The 17097-nt window shown below is 38.5% G+C and overlaps 2 protein-coding genes across 13 annotated transcripts in view; one reads left to right on the forward strand and one right to left on the reverse strand.

Moving 5' to 3' along the window:
- FBXL14 (F-box and leucine rich repeat protein 14) overlaps positions 1-17097 on the forward strand; it is a 91784-nt gene that overhangs the window by 68422 nt on the left and 6265 nt on the right. The window lies entirely within an intron of this gene.
- ERC1 (ELKS/RAB6-interacting/CAST family member 1) overlaps positions 1-17097 on the reverse strand; it is a 305485-nt gene that overhangs the window by 13503 nt on the left and 274885 nt on the right. For 9 of the 12 annotated variants that reach the window (XM_049822647.1, XM_049822646.1, XM_049822644.1 and 6 more), the window contains one exon: positions 5550-5738. In XM_049822647.1, coding sequence (XP_049678604.1) covers positions 5550-5738 — 189 coding nt within the window. Of the gene's footprint in view, positions 1-5549; positions 5739-17097 lie in introns of those variants that run through there. The other 3 variants (XM_049822652.1, XM_049822651.1, XM_049822650.1) reach the window with 1 other exon arrangement.

Raw genomic sequence — 17097 nt, forward strand, 5'->3', positions numbered from 1 at the left:
GACATAAATCAGGTGGGGAAGATAACAAGCTAATGGAAGAGCAGTCAGAGAAGAAAGACAGGGTAAACTCTGAAGTAACAGAGTAATTTAGAATGACTAAATGCAAAACACAGCAGAGTAATTTCTTTACAGAAACTAAGTTGACTAATTTCTCATAGATGATACAGAAGTAAGAAAGCAAGTGGAATCTGAACAAAGAAATACACAGGATGTTTATAAAATAGCTATTTGTAATTTAGAGTAAAGTTTATCCCACTCACAATATTATTTGTGTAACAAATCAAAATGTGTGCTTAATACTTTCAAAATTCAGCAAGCATATATGCAATTTTAAAATGGAATTTGAAAGCTACATACATGCAGTCTGGTGTAATTTTGTATGAAAAGCTTAACATTAACTTTGCTGAGAGTGAAATGTGAATTATGTGCAATGTAAATTATGCTCCTTGGAACCAAGCCATGACTATTTAGCTGATACAGCAGGTTGTGACTGATACAGTGAAGCAACATTATCACCTTTTTCCTTCCTCTGCTTCGAGCAGCTGAGCAGAAAAGACATTCCTGATTTCCTGGAGAGGATTAGTAAGTACAGTCCCTAGATGGTCTGTGCTTTGGCTGAAGCTGGTACACAAGGAGAGGGAAGACAACCTTTCTTCACTAAAAGGCTCTTCTACGAACATAAAGATTTTTCAAAAGCGCCTCTCTCTGTAACTCACAGCTGAAGCAGCCATAGGTGCAACACCATGTTATGTCAGTAGTGGGGTGAGACAAGCTCCCATAGCAGGTGTTTTCTGAGAGAGTATCTCATGGAAACACGTCTGCCCAGGTATTAAAGGCTGCTCTTGATGCCCAGGTCACAACGCAAATGCTGCCGAAAACACTGCTGGGGAAAGAGGAACAGGTCGATTGTGCAGGAAAATATGGTGCCTGGGGACCAGCAGGAATAGGCAGGACCCTCAGCAGCCTGGACGAAGCCAGGATGTGTCAGACATGGCTGGAAAAAGCCACCGATGGCAGGGAGCCAGGGAGCAAAACGCCTTCTCCTCCTCCTCCTCGGGTTAAGGAACTTATTTTAATCAGATAGGTCCTCTTCTGTTGGAAGAAATATTTTTTCAGAACGACTGTCACTGTAGGAACAAACATTGCTGCCTACTACTAATATCTGGTTGCTCTCTTTGGTTGCCTTGTTTTACTTTCTCACACTGCTGCCTTCCAAACATGGCGCAGCACACCACCATGAGCATATTTAAATGATGATTTTCAGCAAGTTCCTGTTTCTACTCCATTCCTTCCTTTTGTAAAGATAAGAGAAAAACAAAAACCAAACTATAAATAAAAATGTGGACCATATCATTATGTTCTTAATGTCATTTCCCTTCATATAGGAACAAAATCCCTCACTTAAAGGCAACCATCTGAAATGTGAAACGTAGCAGTAGTTCTACAGAGCCCAAGAATATTAACATAATGATACGTTTAGGACAAAGTGAAAGAGGATACTGTATTTAATAGAAATTGCTAGGATAATGCAATTATTTATAATGAATGAATGGAATTTTTATTTCTCAGTGTTGAGACTTGGAACATTCTTCCTTCCTTCTGGTAACTTCAGTTTTTTAATAAGAAAAGTTGAACAGGACATGAACCGGTTGAAAGAGGACAGTTCCAGAAACAGTGCTGGTTAACTTCTTTGGGGGCGTTAGGTCAGAACTGACTCAAAGGAATATTTTCCACCACATGAATAACTTAATGACATGGTTCAAAGCACCGTAGATTCTTTATTATCCACAACTTAGTCTAGTATACTAGTTTAGATTAGGTTTTGAGATACCATATACTCATAAAGTATTGGCTTCAGGCCTTCATTACAAATGGACCAAAATTTTTCTACAGTAAGTCAGCTTTACAAAATATCTTTGATAAAATGCCAACAAAGAATGATATAGCAGTTTGGTCCCATATTTTGATTAAAATCAATTGAAGTCACTAAGGAATATAGCTGAACTTAATGGTAACATAAAGAAACTATTATACATGAGAGGTACTAATTATCAAACTTTGAGAGTCCACAAAATTATTTATGTGGCAACAAATTCCCCTTAGAACCATGGTGTTGATGCTGGCAGAAGCTTTTTCGACAACAACTTGTACAATAGTTTCTGTGGGTCACTGTGGATCTGCTGGAAGAGTGAAAAGCTTACATCTACTTCATATACTAGTTTTACCTAACAGAAGAAGTCATAGAAAACTCCTACTCTTTGTATCTGAGCCTCCCCAGCAGGTATGAGACACCTACAGGTTATATTGGCTACGATGAAACTCAGCAAGACCAACCTTCGCCAATAATAGTTGCTGCAGCGGGAAATCACAGTTCCAAATGCAGCAATATGAAAATGAATTCTCAACTATTTATTAAAAAAAATCCCCCCAAAAGTAAATAATCTCATTGGTGAGAAAGAGATACATTGGCATAATTTTTAAATATTATTGGTGTTCAGTTAAATGTGTCCTCCCTAATCATGTTAGCACTTCTTAACATTCAAGAGGATTAATTTTTTCCCACTGAGGCTTGTGAAGCATTATCCAGAGAAGATCATATTAGAAGGGACAGGAATGAATTTAATGCACTGGATTTGAAGTAATTTACAAAACTCATTAAAATTCCAAAGATGCAAAATGGGTATTCTGTGATGGGCTTCTGCGAATCTGGAGAATTGATTCCCACCCCCCATGGGAATACTTCAAACACAAAGGAAATTCTGCAGTTAGAAACAGAAAAGCTCTCACTTAAGTGAAAAATGTGCTTTGTAAATTGAAATATATCATTAGTTTGTATTTTTCAACTGAAGCTTGTTAAATACAATCTAATTGTGTATGGGAAAGCAGAAGAGTGCTACATTTTATTTTAGCAGATGTTACTTACTCATGGGAATCACAAATGGAGTAGTAACTTTAAACAACTGTGGCAATAGCAATGCAGAATTAAGACAATAATGGGAGAGGATAGAAAAATACATTTTTTTCTCTTCTCCAGGACAACTTAGCTCTTTTTCTCACAATTTATACTTAAATGCTTTCTTTACTGTATAACCCATAAATGTTGCTAATGAACTAGCAAAGTTTGAATGAGAAATACTGTCTTTTATTAGACCAGTACACAGAACTGGAAAAAGCAGATGCTGTTTTGGGCTGACTGTCTATTCAGAAGAACTTGCCAGAGAATCATAGAATCATAGAATCATTTAGGTTGGAAAAGATCTTTAAGATCATCGAGTCTAACCATTAACCATGCCCAGTAAAACAGGTCCTGAAGTACCCTGTCCACTCGCTTTTTGAATACCTCCAGGAATGGTGACTCAACCACTTCCCTGGGCAGCCTGTTCCAATGTCTGACAACCCTTTCAGTAATGAATTTTTTCCTAATATCCAATCTAAACCTTCCCTGCCGCAACTTGAGGCCATTTCGGCTCGTCCCATCTCCAGCCACCTGACAGAAGAGACCAGCACCCACCTCGCTCCAACCTCCTTTCAGGCAGCTGTAGAGAGCGATCAGGTCTCCCCTCAGCCTCCTTTTCTCCAGGCTAAACAACCCCAGTTCCCTCAGCCGCTCCTCGTAAGACTTGTGCTCCAGGCCCCTCACCAGCTTCGTTGCCCTCCTCTGGACACGCTCCAGCACCTCCATGTCTTTCCTGGAGTGAGGGGCCCAAAACTGAACACAGCACTCGAGGTGCGGCCTCACCAAGAAAGCCTGTTCTATTTTCTTGACCTATATTCTCTTGATCAAATAGAAGGTATCATCTATCCCCACAGATCCTGATTATATTCAAAGACTGTCACAGCTATAGCTATAACAGACTAGTCAGTTTACCTCAGGGATATCCAAACTTTGCCCACATCCAGCCTTTACTTTTGGTTTCAGAGATGCCTCCTGTACGTGCTACAGGTTTTGTCATCCGATGCTTCAGCCCAATCTGACAGACAAGGTGGTTCAAAATGGTATGCTTCATGTTTTGATCTATAACATAGGAGCCATACCTCTTTAATATATGAGGATGGCATGCATTATAGTGAAAAACTTTTAATCCTTTATCGGCGATTACAGAACCCAAGAGGTAAATAAAAGGCTGACTCTGGGCGTGTAGGGGCTAGCAGGGTCTGCGGGAAAAAGGAATGTGTCAAGCCTATAGAGGCAGATGTAGATATCGAGTGAGGCAGACAGCACACGCTGAATCAGATAAATACATGAAGCCAAGTACAATATCAGAACAACTGTCCTGTACCATCTAGGCCCTGTTACAGGCATCTTTATCTCCAGAGGTCTGCTCTTCTTTCTGAATTGTTAGACATGCTTCTGTTGGCTTCCTGTAATTTGGCTGCTGAGCTGCTCTCCAAGTTTTGGATCAAAATTCAGCCTTGAGTTTTGTGCAAGAAAATGAGCTTAAACATCACAAAAGAAGGAAACCAGAGCTGAAGTGTTCAGGATGCGCTCAAGATAGTGTTCGCTGACCTGCAAATCCTCTTTAACTACAGGCCTTACACTAGTAGTTTGTGTGCATAGTGGACAGACTTTGGTATAGACATATGAAAATGAGTAATTCAGTGAAATAATTGGCATTATAATCCAAAGTCAGGGTCAAAAAGACAGAATTAGTCACATTTATTTATGGTACAAGTTCTTTATATTAGTTTAACTAAAAAAAAAAAAGCATTCTGTGACATAGGAGTAAAATTAAGAAGTTGAAAAGAGAAATAGGAAGGAATGAGAAAAAAGGGTTATAGGGAATGATGAATTATAGCATGAAAACAAGAGATAAAAACTGCCAGTGAAGGGATTAAGAAAGGCAAGACATCACCAGAGCTGGGAGAAAGGAAGATTATTTCAGTAGCTGAATTATAGCTCGATTGACAGTCTCTGCAGACACTTTATCAGACAAGCTGTTATTAAACCCTTTCGATTCTGTATTCCAAAACTCCTGGAAATACACTGTTAAGACTTCTGAAATCACTCTGTGTGTGTGCATAAGCATGGGTGTATTGCATCCAGCACACGGGGTCCAAATCTCAATTTAGGTATCCAGGTAAGGTAGTAAGCAGAAAAAAATTATTGGCAGAACATACTGTAACAGAAAGTAAGGACGTTGTATACATTTACATAAAGTGACTCATAAAAATGTGCCAATTAAAATATAAATTATTAGTATAATTAAAAAAAGATTTAAGAACCCTATGACTACATTAAGTTATAAAGGGCAGCTAAAATTTGTTAATGAGTAAAACATGGCAAAAGTGGTATCTTGCAGTTTGATTTCCCATGAGTGTGTAGATGTGTGGCCTCAAATACAGATAAAAGAACAGATGAAATTCCATAATAAATATTAAACAGCAATGATGCAAAAAATCATTGACTCCTCCTATCAGCTGAAGAGTGGATCTTTGCTACCTGTTTTCACCACTTACAGAATGGTTTCCCAACGTTTTGGTGTGGCACATCAGTACGACCTACATGAACAGTTTAGGCCCTTTTTCAGAGCTTCAGACCACAAACTCACCTGCTCCTGGGTCATCTTCTGCAGCTCTTTCTCCCAAGCTGCCCGGTCATCATCCAGGTGGTAGGAAGCAGGTGGGGTGAGTCCACGCAGAATCAGGGGGTCACGGTCATGGCAGAGGGCTGTCAGATGTCCAATGTACAACTTCAACTTGCTGCGATTCTGATCAAGTTCTAAGAGGGGCTGAATTATCTGAAATATGAGAACAGAGACACTGAGGAACAGCCTGAGACCCAAGAAGTGGTGAAGGCAAAGATTAACCTCTAAGTTACAACCTTGTTCAGCTTCACACTGGAAGAAACCTGAACATCCTCTTCCCCCCAGTACTCCTATGCCATAACCCAGCAACCATCCAGGTGAAGCAGAACAAAACCAAGTACATTGGGGGACGGGGATGTGGTGATGATAGCTGTCTGATTAATATAGGAAATAATGACAATACGGGTGAAAAATGAAACAGTATTAAATGGAAAGCATTAACTCTACTGATGATCCAGCAGTGCTTCAGTCAACTATATCAGCTCCCTGCTTTAAGGAAAATTAGTTTTTCTGATAAAAGGTGTCTGTCCACAACTAAGGCAATGACAATGTAGATTTTAAATTGTTTGGCCAAACATTTCAGTGTAACTCAAGTATGCAATAAACATGTTCTATAGAGAAAAGTTTCAAATGATGCTAAGATGTTTGTTTCTAAGATGAGCGTCTCTCTGCTGTAGAAACTGGATAGAGACCCATCTTAACTAGAAAGTTAAGATACAGTTTTCTATGATCTTTTCTATAGTTAAGATATAGTTTCTATAGTTTTGAAAAGGCAATGACTTTCATTTATTATGCAAGACGGACTCTATACAATAGCCTAAAAAACTAAAATCAAAGGACTTTAATAAGTGCTATTTTATTTCATTATACTTTACCCAATCTGAATCTAATCCTTGCTCCTCAATGCAATCCAAACCGGAGTCTTCCAGTTCCCATAAAAAGTATTTGAAGAGCTATTTTTCATTTGTTTTACTAAAATATAGAGCTCAAGTGCATAGCTACATACAGGGAATGCCTCAAATGCCCTCCCACAAGAATACGGCTTCATATTGTTCTAGGTGTTTGTGGGCATATATTCAAAACTGCAGTAATACAAAACTCTAAGGTTTGTAGCTGATGAAAAACCAAAGAAGAATTGGGCTTAGTGCCTCCACTCCATAAAATGAGATGCTGAAGCTACAGGCACTGATGTGCACCAGCTAGGAGAGCTAAAAAGCCGTGCCACGATACTGGCAACTTGTCTGTGTGTTCCCAGGCAGGGGCTGCACCTGCTGTTTGTTAGCAGGCCAGGGATATCTTTTCAATAGGACACCTCTGACCCTGCTAATGAATAAGGAGTGAGATAATCTCCGAGTCAACAGGAACAGGGTGCTGGCACTACTTTCAACAAAGACTCTGGCTTCGACCCCTTTTAATAAGGCTGTCAGGGCTCACTTATTTTGCTTCTAACACTGTTCTACATGGATTAATTTCTGTAGAGTGAGAGGATCTGAGAGCCATGGCTAAGCAGTAACTAATGGCAGGCTCCTTGTCCTGCAGAGCGTAGCTGTACTCAGCAGCCTATGCCAGAACATCAGGGTGGCAGCAGCTACGAAAAGCCACAGCGACACGGCAGCCGTGGCAGAGGAGACAGACAAGAAACCTGCAGACAGCATGAGCTCCTGTGCTTTATTAAAAAACCTACTGCTATGTGCAGCCTTGGGGCAACATCTGTTCACAGATATAAACACACATATAAGAATAATGGTTTGATGTATCACAACAGCAAACTGCAGCAGGACAGAATAGGAAAGGATATTTTAGTAGCATCGACACAGTTACATTTCACTTCCACCACCAAGCACGACTGTATTTAGCCAATTATATCCATCAGCTTTTGTTGTTTGCTGAATTTGCACTATTTCCCCCAATTTCTTATAACGTGCGTTACCTAGACCATGATCTAAAAGTGCACTGCCTGTGCAAGTGAAAAAAACCTGGTGCTTCTAATTTAACTGATGTCTTTCCCACCTTTCTTACTATTTGGTTTGCCCACAGAGGGTAGAGTGATGCAATATCGATCACATCTTAAAATAATGCTGTTTTATAAAAATGTGAAAATTAAGTAGTCAATGTCTAATAACTAGCTGTCCAATCAATGTAGTAGCTGCCTTGTATTCTTTTCAGATACTGCAGTCTATTGAACATCTATCAGATGTGCGGATTTCAGTCTGAAAAGAAATCGACTCGCCAACCTTCACCGCTCTTCATTGTGAACAGAAACCTTCACTGATAAAGAGAAAGCAGAGCCGTGTAGCAAGTATGGAAAGCGATGGAAGATTTTCATACAACAGACAAATTTGATTACTCGCGGACAAGTCCCCTTTCGGAGCACATTCCTCCTGTACCCTTCCCCCTTACCTCAAGCTGGAAACAGGCCAAATGAGGCGTGTGAAAGTTCTTAACTAGCAGCCCTCCCAAAGCTGTTCACAGAGCAATCATTCCTCTCACTTGGGATCCATTAAACCCTGCCAGTCAAGTAGGAAATGCCCTTATATCTGCGTTCCTGCCATATCTAATTTGAACTAGCCACTTAGCAAGAGGCACTGTGCTTCCCACACAGCAGAGCTGCCACTGCCTTATCTCAAGAGGGTGTAAGAGCATTTGCTAAGTGGAAAGGCAGGGCAGTGCTGGATTCATAAACCACATCGTGTTCTCATGATCAGCTCAGAGCTACAGAGCTTTCTAGGAAAAGAACGGGTAAACAGACCAAACCCAGGAATATCTTCTAAAGCAGCCCTGATTCATTAATTGCCCTGATAGGTCTAGGCCATCCTCATCAATGCATGGAATGAAGCCTGCTTAATGTACCCTCAAGTTCAGAATATTCTTAATGGCCAGCTAAGTTTGACAACGTGTTTCACTAAAAAAGGCAATCACTACAACTCTGAAGCGGAAACATGAAATGCCCGACAAATCTCTGATACAAACCCAAACCATCTCTACCAACTGATAAAGACATTTGGGAACATATTTCAAAACAAATTCAGCTTGGAAACAACATGTTCAGGTTTTCTGAGATTTCACAGATTTTTTTTTATCTTTGAGCATGACAAATGTGAATCTAATTGTAGTTTTGCAAGTCATTGGCAAAAAAAATGCTTTAGAATGAAATTATTACTGCTTCTTCAGTGGTAGTCCTGCTGCTACTGTACAACGGTCAGCTGAAATATGAACAACTGTATTTAAAAGTTCTTTTATGATAAGAGTCTGCATTTAAATACATATATATATGCTGCACAGATAAGAAAAGTTAGTTGCAACTGAATGTGGCTGGAGAGACCTATCTTAATGTTTAGTCTCTTTTACTGTGAAACATGAATACACCTCCCATACAGAGACTGTGGTGTCTAAAAGTTTGTCTGAGCAGGGTCTGATGTAAATATGCAAAAACACGTAGGTGGTTATATGAAAAAGAAAACCAGTGAATGGGTGGTATAAGTGCAGCAGTGTCAATTCGAGACAAACGCGATACTGACTATCCATAGATGTCTGTTGAATAAAGTATGGTTTTAATCAATTTGTAATAGGACTCATTCACCACAACCACCAGCTTTAAATTCTGAGTTCTCCAGGCAGAAGGACTAATGACCTGGTCACCTTTCTCCCTGCTAACACTCCCTTCTTCTCTGAAGGAAGCAACCACTTTTCTTTTGCAGAACCAAGTAATTAACTTTACTTAGTTGATTTCAGAGAATACAATCTAAATTTCTACTTAGCAATAAATCTGCAGCTCCCATTTTGAAGAAAGTCTTATATGCACCCCTAAAAGCTTGTCTGTTTTTCCAGCTACATCAGTTGATCTTGTAAAAGTTATCTCCTTACACACCTTGCCTTACTCATCAGAATCACGCATCAACATGCATGTTGATTGTGGACTGACAGCAGTAATCTTTTACAGATATATGCCTATGATTTCTCTGAGCAAGCAAAAAAATAAAGGAGAACACAGCATCTTCTTGAAACAGCAATGCCAATACATAGCGCCATACATACATTTGGCACTGGCATGACTGCTGTCATACTCCCCTATTAGCTTGACTACCCTGCTTGCACGTATGCTGCATTTATATATATTCACTACAGAATGCTAAAAGGCAGAGTAATGCAGGTAAGTGGTGTTCATTTTGCAATCAAATAATTCAGTAGATTTTTCTCAACTTATGCATAAATCTTTAAATATTTGAGAAAAATCCCTGGAAAAAACAGCTATATCAAGAAGAAAATAAAATAGAATTGACAAGTAATCTTGGGGTCAAAGTAAATAACATGAGGTCAAAATGTCACTGTTTTTGTACCAAAAGTGTTACAAAAAAGCATAGATGGAATGAATCTGAACGTTTCCAAGGAATTAACTAATTTGAGAAATGCTCTAGCTTGCTAGCCTGGTCTATGGACCTTGAGTGTTCTTTGTAGAGCCTGCAAAGGCAGAAAAAGATAAGGAATCCTGAAAAGAAACCAACCAAAACCCCCAAACACCACCCAAGACCCCTCTCAAAACTTCAGACTGGACATAACAAATATGCTTGGAAAACAAGTTAAACAGAGGTAGCCCTTTATCTCCTATCAATCACATTTTTCATGTGAGCATGGGAAATTATTTTCAGCCTTGTTACATTCAGAGGCAACTATGCTATCCAACAAAACCTCCTTCCCAAACTACCATTACACAGGAGAAGATGGGCTCAAAGTCTGAGTAAATACATATGTTTGTTAAAAAGAAATTATTCCAAGGAGGACCTGACAAATCTAACAAAAGATGGAGTGGAGCACAGTGGGTCCTCAGATGCCTCCCTGTACCTGGGTTTTATTATAGATACTACCAGACAAGAAAATTTTGCCTATATAGCAAAATATCTTATATTGGGAGATATGGAAATAAAATAAGATACCAAACGATATAGTCTGGAAGTATTTGCATGGCAAATTGAATTATGCCTTCTTGCTCAGATCATTTGTGTTTGTTTGGCAACAAACGCAAGGGTTCAACTACAATCATCTTGTAACCATTGAATGCAATGGAGTTTTATGAGGCATGAATTTGGCTCAGAAAGTGCAAAGCTCTCCCAAATTCAGCACGATTTATCACTGATGTCTTCCCTTCATTATTTTAAATGGAAACAGAAGAAAGTTCTCAAAAAGACACAGCCTGACCTCAGTTCAGTTCAGCTCAGTTCACTGCTGCACAGAGATCACTTGGTTTCTTCAGAAGACCACAACACAAAAGCTGAGGGACAGGCTCAATTTTCTTTAGATTTGTTTTAAAGACAAAAAAATGGATTTAAATCTAACCTTCATCATTTCCTCCTCATAAACCAAACCAAAACAAAACAACACGCATGAGGAGTTGAAAGAGATTCTGGCTATTTTGACAGAGCTGTCTTAGTTCATTTCTGACAGAATCAATTAGGAAATCATTATTATATAGCAAATTATTTTTGAAATTTTTATACACCATAAGCAAATCCCATGGATTAATGATTTCCAGAGTTCACCCTCTTCACCTTGGGAAAAATCCAGAGCAGAAAAAAAGAACAGAGAAAACACAAAACAGGGAAAGTAGTTTTGTCATTAGTTCCCTCTGTTTAAATAAAATCTTTTCCCCGTAATGTAGGTGAAGCAAAAAATTGCAGTGGGTTGGTAGGATTCCTAAAGCACTGAAAATGAGCAAGTAGTTAAAAAATATTTTTCTACATAACAAATCCAGAAGTGCTTTTTCATGACACTGGCAGCCCACTTTGCTTACGGGCTGTGGAGCGAAAGCTTGTGGGGAACCGTGTGTGGAATAGCAGGGACTGCTGTGGATCAGAACTGAAATACACTGGTGGGACTGTGAGAAGCTTGTAACTGGACCATGGGTGGATATGAACATTCAGGAATAAGGTACCTCCGCACAGCTGAAGTCGGTGTCTACATACAGCTTCAATTTTACCCGCTTTGTCAATCCCTTACTTTCAAAAGCAAGAGCATTTGCCCAAACCCTCACCCCTAAATATAACTAACTGCACCGTGCACACATTGCACCTCTTTCTTCTGTAACAGTCCATATGCCTCAAGCTGAGGCAGAGGAGAGAAATCTGTGCCTTAATTACAAGATGAGATCAGAATATACAAGTTGAAATGCTGTTTTATTTGTCTAAGTTTTCTTCTGTCTTCAAGATTTCTTGTTCTTTCTGTGTTACTTATCAGGTTAAAATTTTTGAATAATAAATTAAATTATAGAAAGCTGTGAAACTGGGTAGTCAGACTTATGATATTGACAATTAGAATATCATCAAGAAAAAAAGTATTCCCACAGCAAGTGAAAATAGTTTAACAACTGTTTGCAGCTTGTACATGACACTATGGTTTTAAATAGCATCTTCCTGATCAAACTTTTGTAGGAGTAATCAGGCAAGTTTTGATTTCACAGAATCCATTAGATTTTGTGCTGATTCCTTCTCTACAAGCGCATAGCAGCTTGAGAATAAGTAAGAACAACCTGCTTATATTTTTAATCCGTTCAGGCTTTCTAGCACTTGTTATCTACATAAGAGTGAACAAGAAAGCACACACATTCCTTGCTGTACTATATTTTGTCTATTGCTTCTTCCTTTTACAAGGGATAAAAAGAAACAGTGGCTAATACGCTTTTGTTTGAAAGCAGAACATTGCAGCACATACACTGGGAGAGTGTGTCCATGGGAATGCTTATGTATCAGTGGCTGCATTTTTCTGTCTCTCTGCTGTCTGTTCCATTGCTAATGGAAAACAGAAGGTATTTCTTAAGTAGTCTACCAGAGAACACAATCAGTGCTTTTCCTGTTCAGATGAACTATAACCTCCCGGTCCGCAGGTGATAGGAATCTTTGTCCCGTCCTTCTCTAACACTGGGTCTTCATTCTGCTGTTCCAACTCTCTACCTGCTACATGACACTTTCAAAGCAAAGCCACATGAAACCACCAAACGCCTGGTTTATCCATCTTTAGGAGTTCTTTTTAGAGTTGTTTGCTCTACCTTCAAATGCAAAATCCTATTAATAAATACAGCTATTTATACAGATATACATATAGTAATTCTTATCTATATGTTGCATTAAACAATCAGATATAGTTGGACTGCCTGCAGTGAGCTTACTATGAGCTGGAACTGTAAATCTTGACATCTCCATCAGTAATTATGAACTTTACCAGCCAGGAAAATATAGCGTCTAGGTTGGCTATGTGCCCTTACCAGTTTTTATTTTATTCATATTTCTCTTGAGCTTATTTTCATAGTTAATCTGTTGGAAAGCAGGTTTGGGTTTGATTCTTTCTCTGCTCCAATACTGTTCATGTCCCCTCTCCCTCAGTTTCCTTCCTCCTGACTGACAACTAAAAGGTGCTGGCAGCGACACCCCCAGCCTGGCTGCAGCTATTCCTCTTCTGTCTCTATCCTGTCTATGAGTGCCAGGGCTCAGCTCCCCTCTCTATGTCACCAACAGCATACTCATAGTTTGCAGAAGCTGCTGGCCTTGCATGATTGCATTCTGGGGCGTGGATGAGTGCTATAAGAAATCTAAATGGCAGAGTAATAGCGAAATAGTACAGACTGTCACAGAAGCGGTAAGCAACAACTCTCCTGGAAATGGCCAGAAACAAAAATGTTTGAGTACAGAATTCCTACTTGCTACAAAGACCAAGCCACTAGTAGGAGATCATATTCAGCTGCAAAACAAAAAAGAAAATAAGACACAGACCTGGAATAATCTCATTTGGGAGAAATGAATGATGGCCTTTTTGCAATTGTTTTGCTGAAAAGCACAAATCTCTACAAAAAGAAACCAGCCATCTGTTTTGGATGTTTTAGAACATAAGTATCTACTTGTGCTCTTCTTTGATCTGTAAGAATAATAGGAAGACAGTGATACAATCCAGTTACACCTCTGTTGTGAGTGCTTAATTCATCCCAGAGCTGCAGATTACAAAATTCCATCTGGAAATCTTAAGTCTTATCATTCTGGGATCAGAAAGAAGACGAGCAGTGTATCAAGTTCAGTTCTTTTGTGCTCATAGATGTAACATTCTTGGACAGAGAATATATTCTTCAAACATAGAATAGTTACTAAGATAACAAAATAATAGAGTTTGCTAGCAAAAGAACTGTTCCCAGGAACAGGGAAATGACCAAAAGCAGAAGTTGACATCATTTTAAGGACAGCATTCTTCTCTAGACTGGCCCATCCCAGTATAACAGTACTTACCAGGTAAAAGATCACAGGCCAGTATGGGTATAGAATAAGAGAGAAGGTAGAAAGGCATGGTTTCCAAATTGGAATGGTAGAAGATTAATCATAAAACAAAATATTAAGCATTACTTAAGTTGTTCGCCATAACAGGATTAGTTACTTACACTGAAGTGAGAAGGTCACTACAAAAGGCTCTCCATTACTCAGAGTTACTACAGCCAAAGGAAAAAAGGTTATTCTCTGAAAAAAAGGCAAAGCTTGAAAAGGCTTGAAAAGAATAGATAATTATATGATAGCTAAACCAGGATTTTGAATTGTGCTTCCTCAGAGCAGAAATTGTCAGTCCATGAACTCTTTGTCTCCTTGCTCGAACTTGACAGCACAGGAGTTTTTCAGTTTCATGATTAACCATGATGCCCACACAAGCAGGGCTTTAGAAAAGCAGGGATGGAAAGCAGGTCCTGTGATTAACCAGGACAATTGTATTCAAAGGGCTGTCCTCGTAACGATTAATTAGTTACATCACCCTATTTGAGTGCATCACATTAGGGTTCTTACTAAAGGGTTGCCCTTCTGGAAAGTAGGAGTGAGGAGCCCTGGCTGACACTGATATGACAAAACAAATCTGGCATCTTCTCTCTCAGTCAGGCCAAGTGACAATTTTTAAGTAAAGTAAGATTATTTCATGTAGCTGCCTTCAAATTTTGCACAGGGTATGTCTCTCAGGCAAGCATAAAACTCATTTTTCACAGTGTTTTTAAACATATGAATGAAGAACTGTAACAGACATATTATAATAGATTATTATATACTACACAATTAGTTTGTAGATTTTTAGAGAGTGGAAGAAATGACCCTTCAGAGGACAAAAGATGACAATGAAAAAGAAGAAGCAGTGGTCTAAAAGAGCTGTGTTCAGCATGCTGGAGTGGCAGCTCCTTGAAATGTTTAACATGCGGGTTATTTTCCCTTTTTTGGGAAGAAATGGGATCTTGGAAGGAAAAATGAGAAGTATTAATAAATTGAGTCAAATACAAATCTAACAATTTGGGGAACAAATTCAAAATCATATCACTGTAACAACACTATTTTAGAATATTGTGTAATAATATTACCTAGCACTTATATAGCACTTTTCCCAAGCAGAACTTCCACTTTACAAAAACTTCAGCTCATTTTACAATTAAAGAATTTGAGACAGGGAGAAAGAGAACAAGTGAGTGGTTGGAGACGATGCCAGGAAAGAATTTATCTTCTGAATCGTGGTCTAGTACTGTGTCCAGTAAATTACTTTGTAATACGAGTCAGGCACGAAGGCTTCGTGGTTTTGACCATTCTGCATGATCTAACAATTAAAAAAACCATACTGAAAATAAATTTACTTAAAAGGCTTATGAGGTCACAGTGTAATAAGTGACAATACTGAGAACCTAAAAATGTGTGACAGTAGGATGAGCAGCTCTCTACCTGCTGCAAGCATAAAATCTGTCTTGTAGAGAGAAAGATCACATTTATGCAGTGAAAGAATGCCTGTGTAATCATTTGGAAATAGAACTCACCACGAGTAAGATATTTACTTTGCTAAAAGAAATCAGTATATTAACCCAAGCACTGAATAATGTAGAAAAAAAATCAATATTCTTCTCAAACTTCCCAAAGTATAGATACTTTTAGTTCTGATCTCAGTGAAAACTTCATGGGGTTTGACAGCTGTGGCAAAAGTTAAATTAAGTCCTGAGATGTCCTGCACTCAATGTCATTATTTCTATCCCTCTTAGTCTACCATCGTAACAGTCACGGTTCTTCACTGTTGCCTTGCGCCTACTTCTGCCACTTTCCTCTAAATCTGTTTGAATAGCTAGGTATGCTGGCTGACTAGGTGCCCATTCGTTGTGCATTTCCTTTTAGCTCTAAAATGGAGTAATAAATAACCCCTCCACAACAAAAAGGAAATTGTGAATGCTCATCCTGGGCATTCCTAGGGGTGAGACAAAATTGCTCCGTAGATATAAGTTAGAAACACATGGTTTACAACCTTGAGCATTCAGTTCGTTTTTGCCTATGTCTCCTGGTATCAACTTCTCTGTCAGATTTAACTGTTTCTATCATTCTTACTGTAATCATGTTTAATACCTTTGTCCTAATAAATGTAATACAGAAATGTCATTCAAGCTCCATTACCCTTTAATAATCACAAATGGCTATTTAGAATGAGACTGGTTTTGGAAGCACTATATTCATCAAAGATATCCTTTAGAATATTATAAGCTCTTGATTAAAAACTATAGTTAAAAAATTCAAACTGAATTCATTAAACATTCTTCATATTGATGACTTTCCCTCTATTTAAGTTGTTAGGTTTGAATAGCTTTCATCTACAGAAAAACTCTTGGCAAAGTCAAATTACAACATTAAAAAGGTAGCCTTTGGTACACAATGCATACTTGTAATCTGGTGATGTTGCAAATTATAATTTATACTGATTTTGACAAGAAGTCTAGGAAATTTACTTGAATTGATTGGTTTTCAGTTCTTAAAAATGATTCAAATATTTTCCTGTTATGACTTACCCGCTGTTTCCACCACAGACATCACCTCTGAAATCTTAAGCGATGTATTAAATTATGCTAGTCTCTTCAGCAGTCAACTCACAATACTTACTGCTTCTGTGTTAAAATTTGTCAAACTCAAGTTTAGACATTAAAGAAAAATGTCACAAATAAGAGACTTTTTGCCTTGCAATATTTTTACTGTAATAGGAACTTGCCAATATTTTCATCATCTTGAGAGATTCCCATTTTTATGCACTCCAGTTCAATGCTAGCTCTTTGACCATTCCACTGTTACTCTAATAAGCATAAAATTAATTTTCATATTTTGTTCCTGGAATTCAAACACAGCAAACCCAAATGTTTTTCTCCTTAGCAGACATATCCATGACTTCAGGATTTGTTGGCAACCATTAATAGAAAATGCTTCCACAGAATGAGTTCAAAAAGCTTGTATAGTGACAGCATCTACTAGGCTCCAACTCCTGCTGCAAGCCAGAGCCATGGAAGATGGGAAGAAAAATGCTCTACAACAGCATGCATACTTAAAAACGCACATGCAATATGTATAAATTACATACTAGGATAAGTCTCTTGGTTCTCAGAGTTTCAATTTTGCTCTTCCTCTGTTCTTGCCCTTAGCACTTTTATTCTGTTCTTGCTTTTCCCTGTGTCCTTTAATTTGTCTTTCACCCTTCCAAATTTTTTGTGATCCCG

This window comes from Accipiter gentilis, chromosome 18, assembly GCF_929443795.1.
Source record: "Accipiter gentilis chromosome 18, bAccGen1.1, whole genome shotgun sequence".
NCBI lineage: Eukaryota > Metazoa > Chordata > Aves > Accipitriformes > Accipitridae > Astur > Astur gentilis.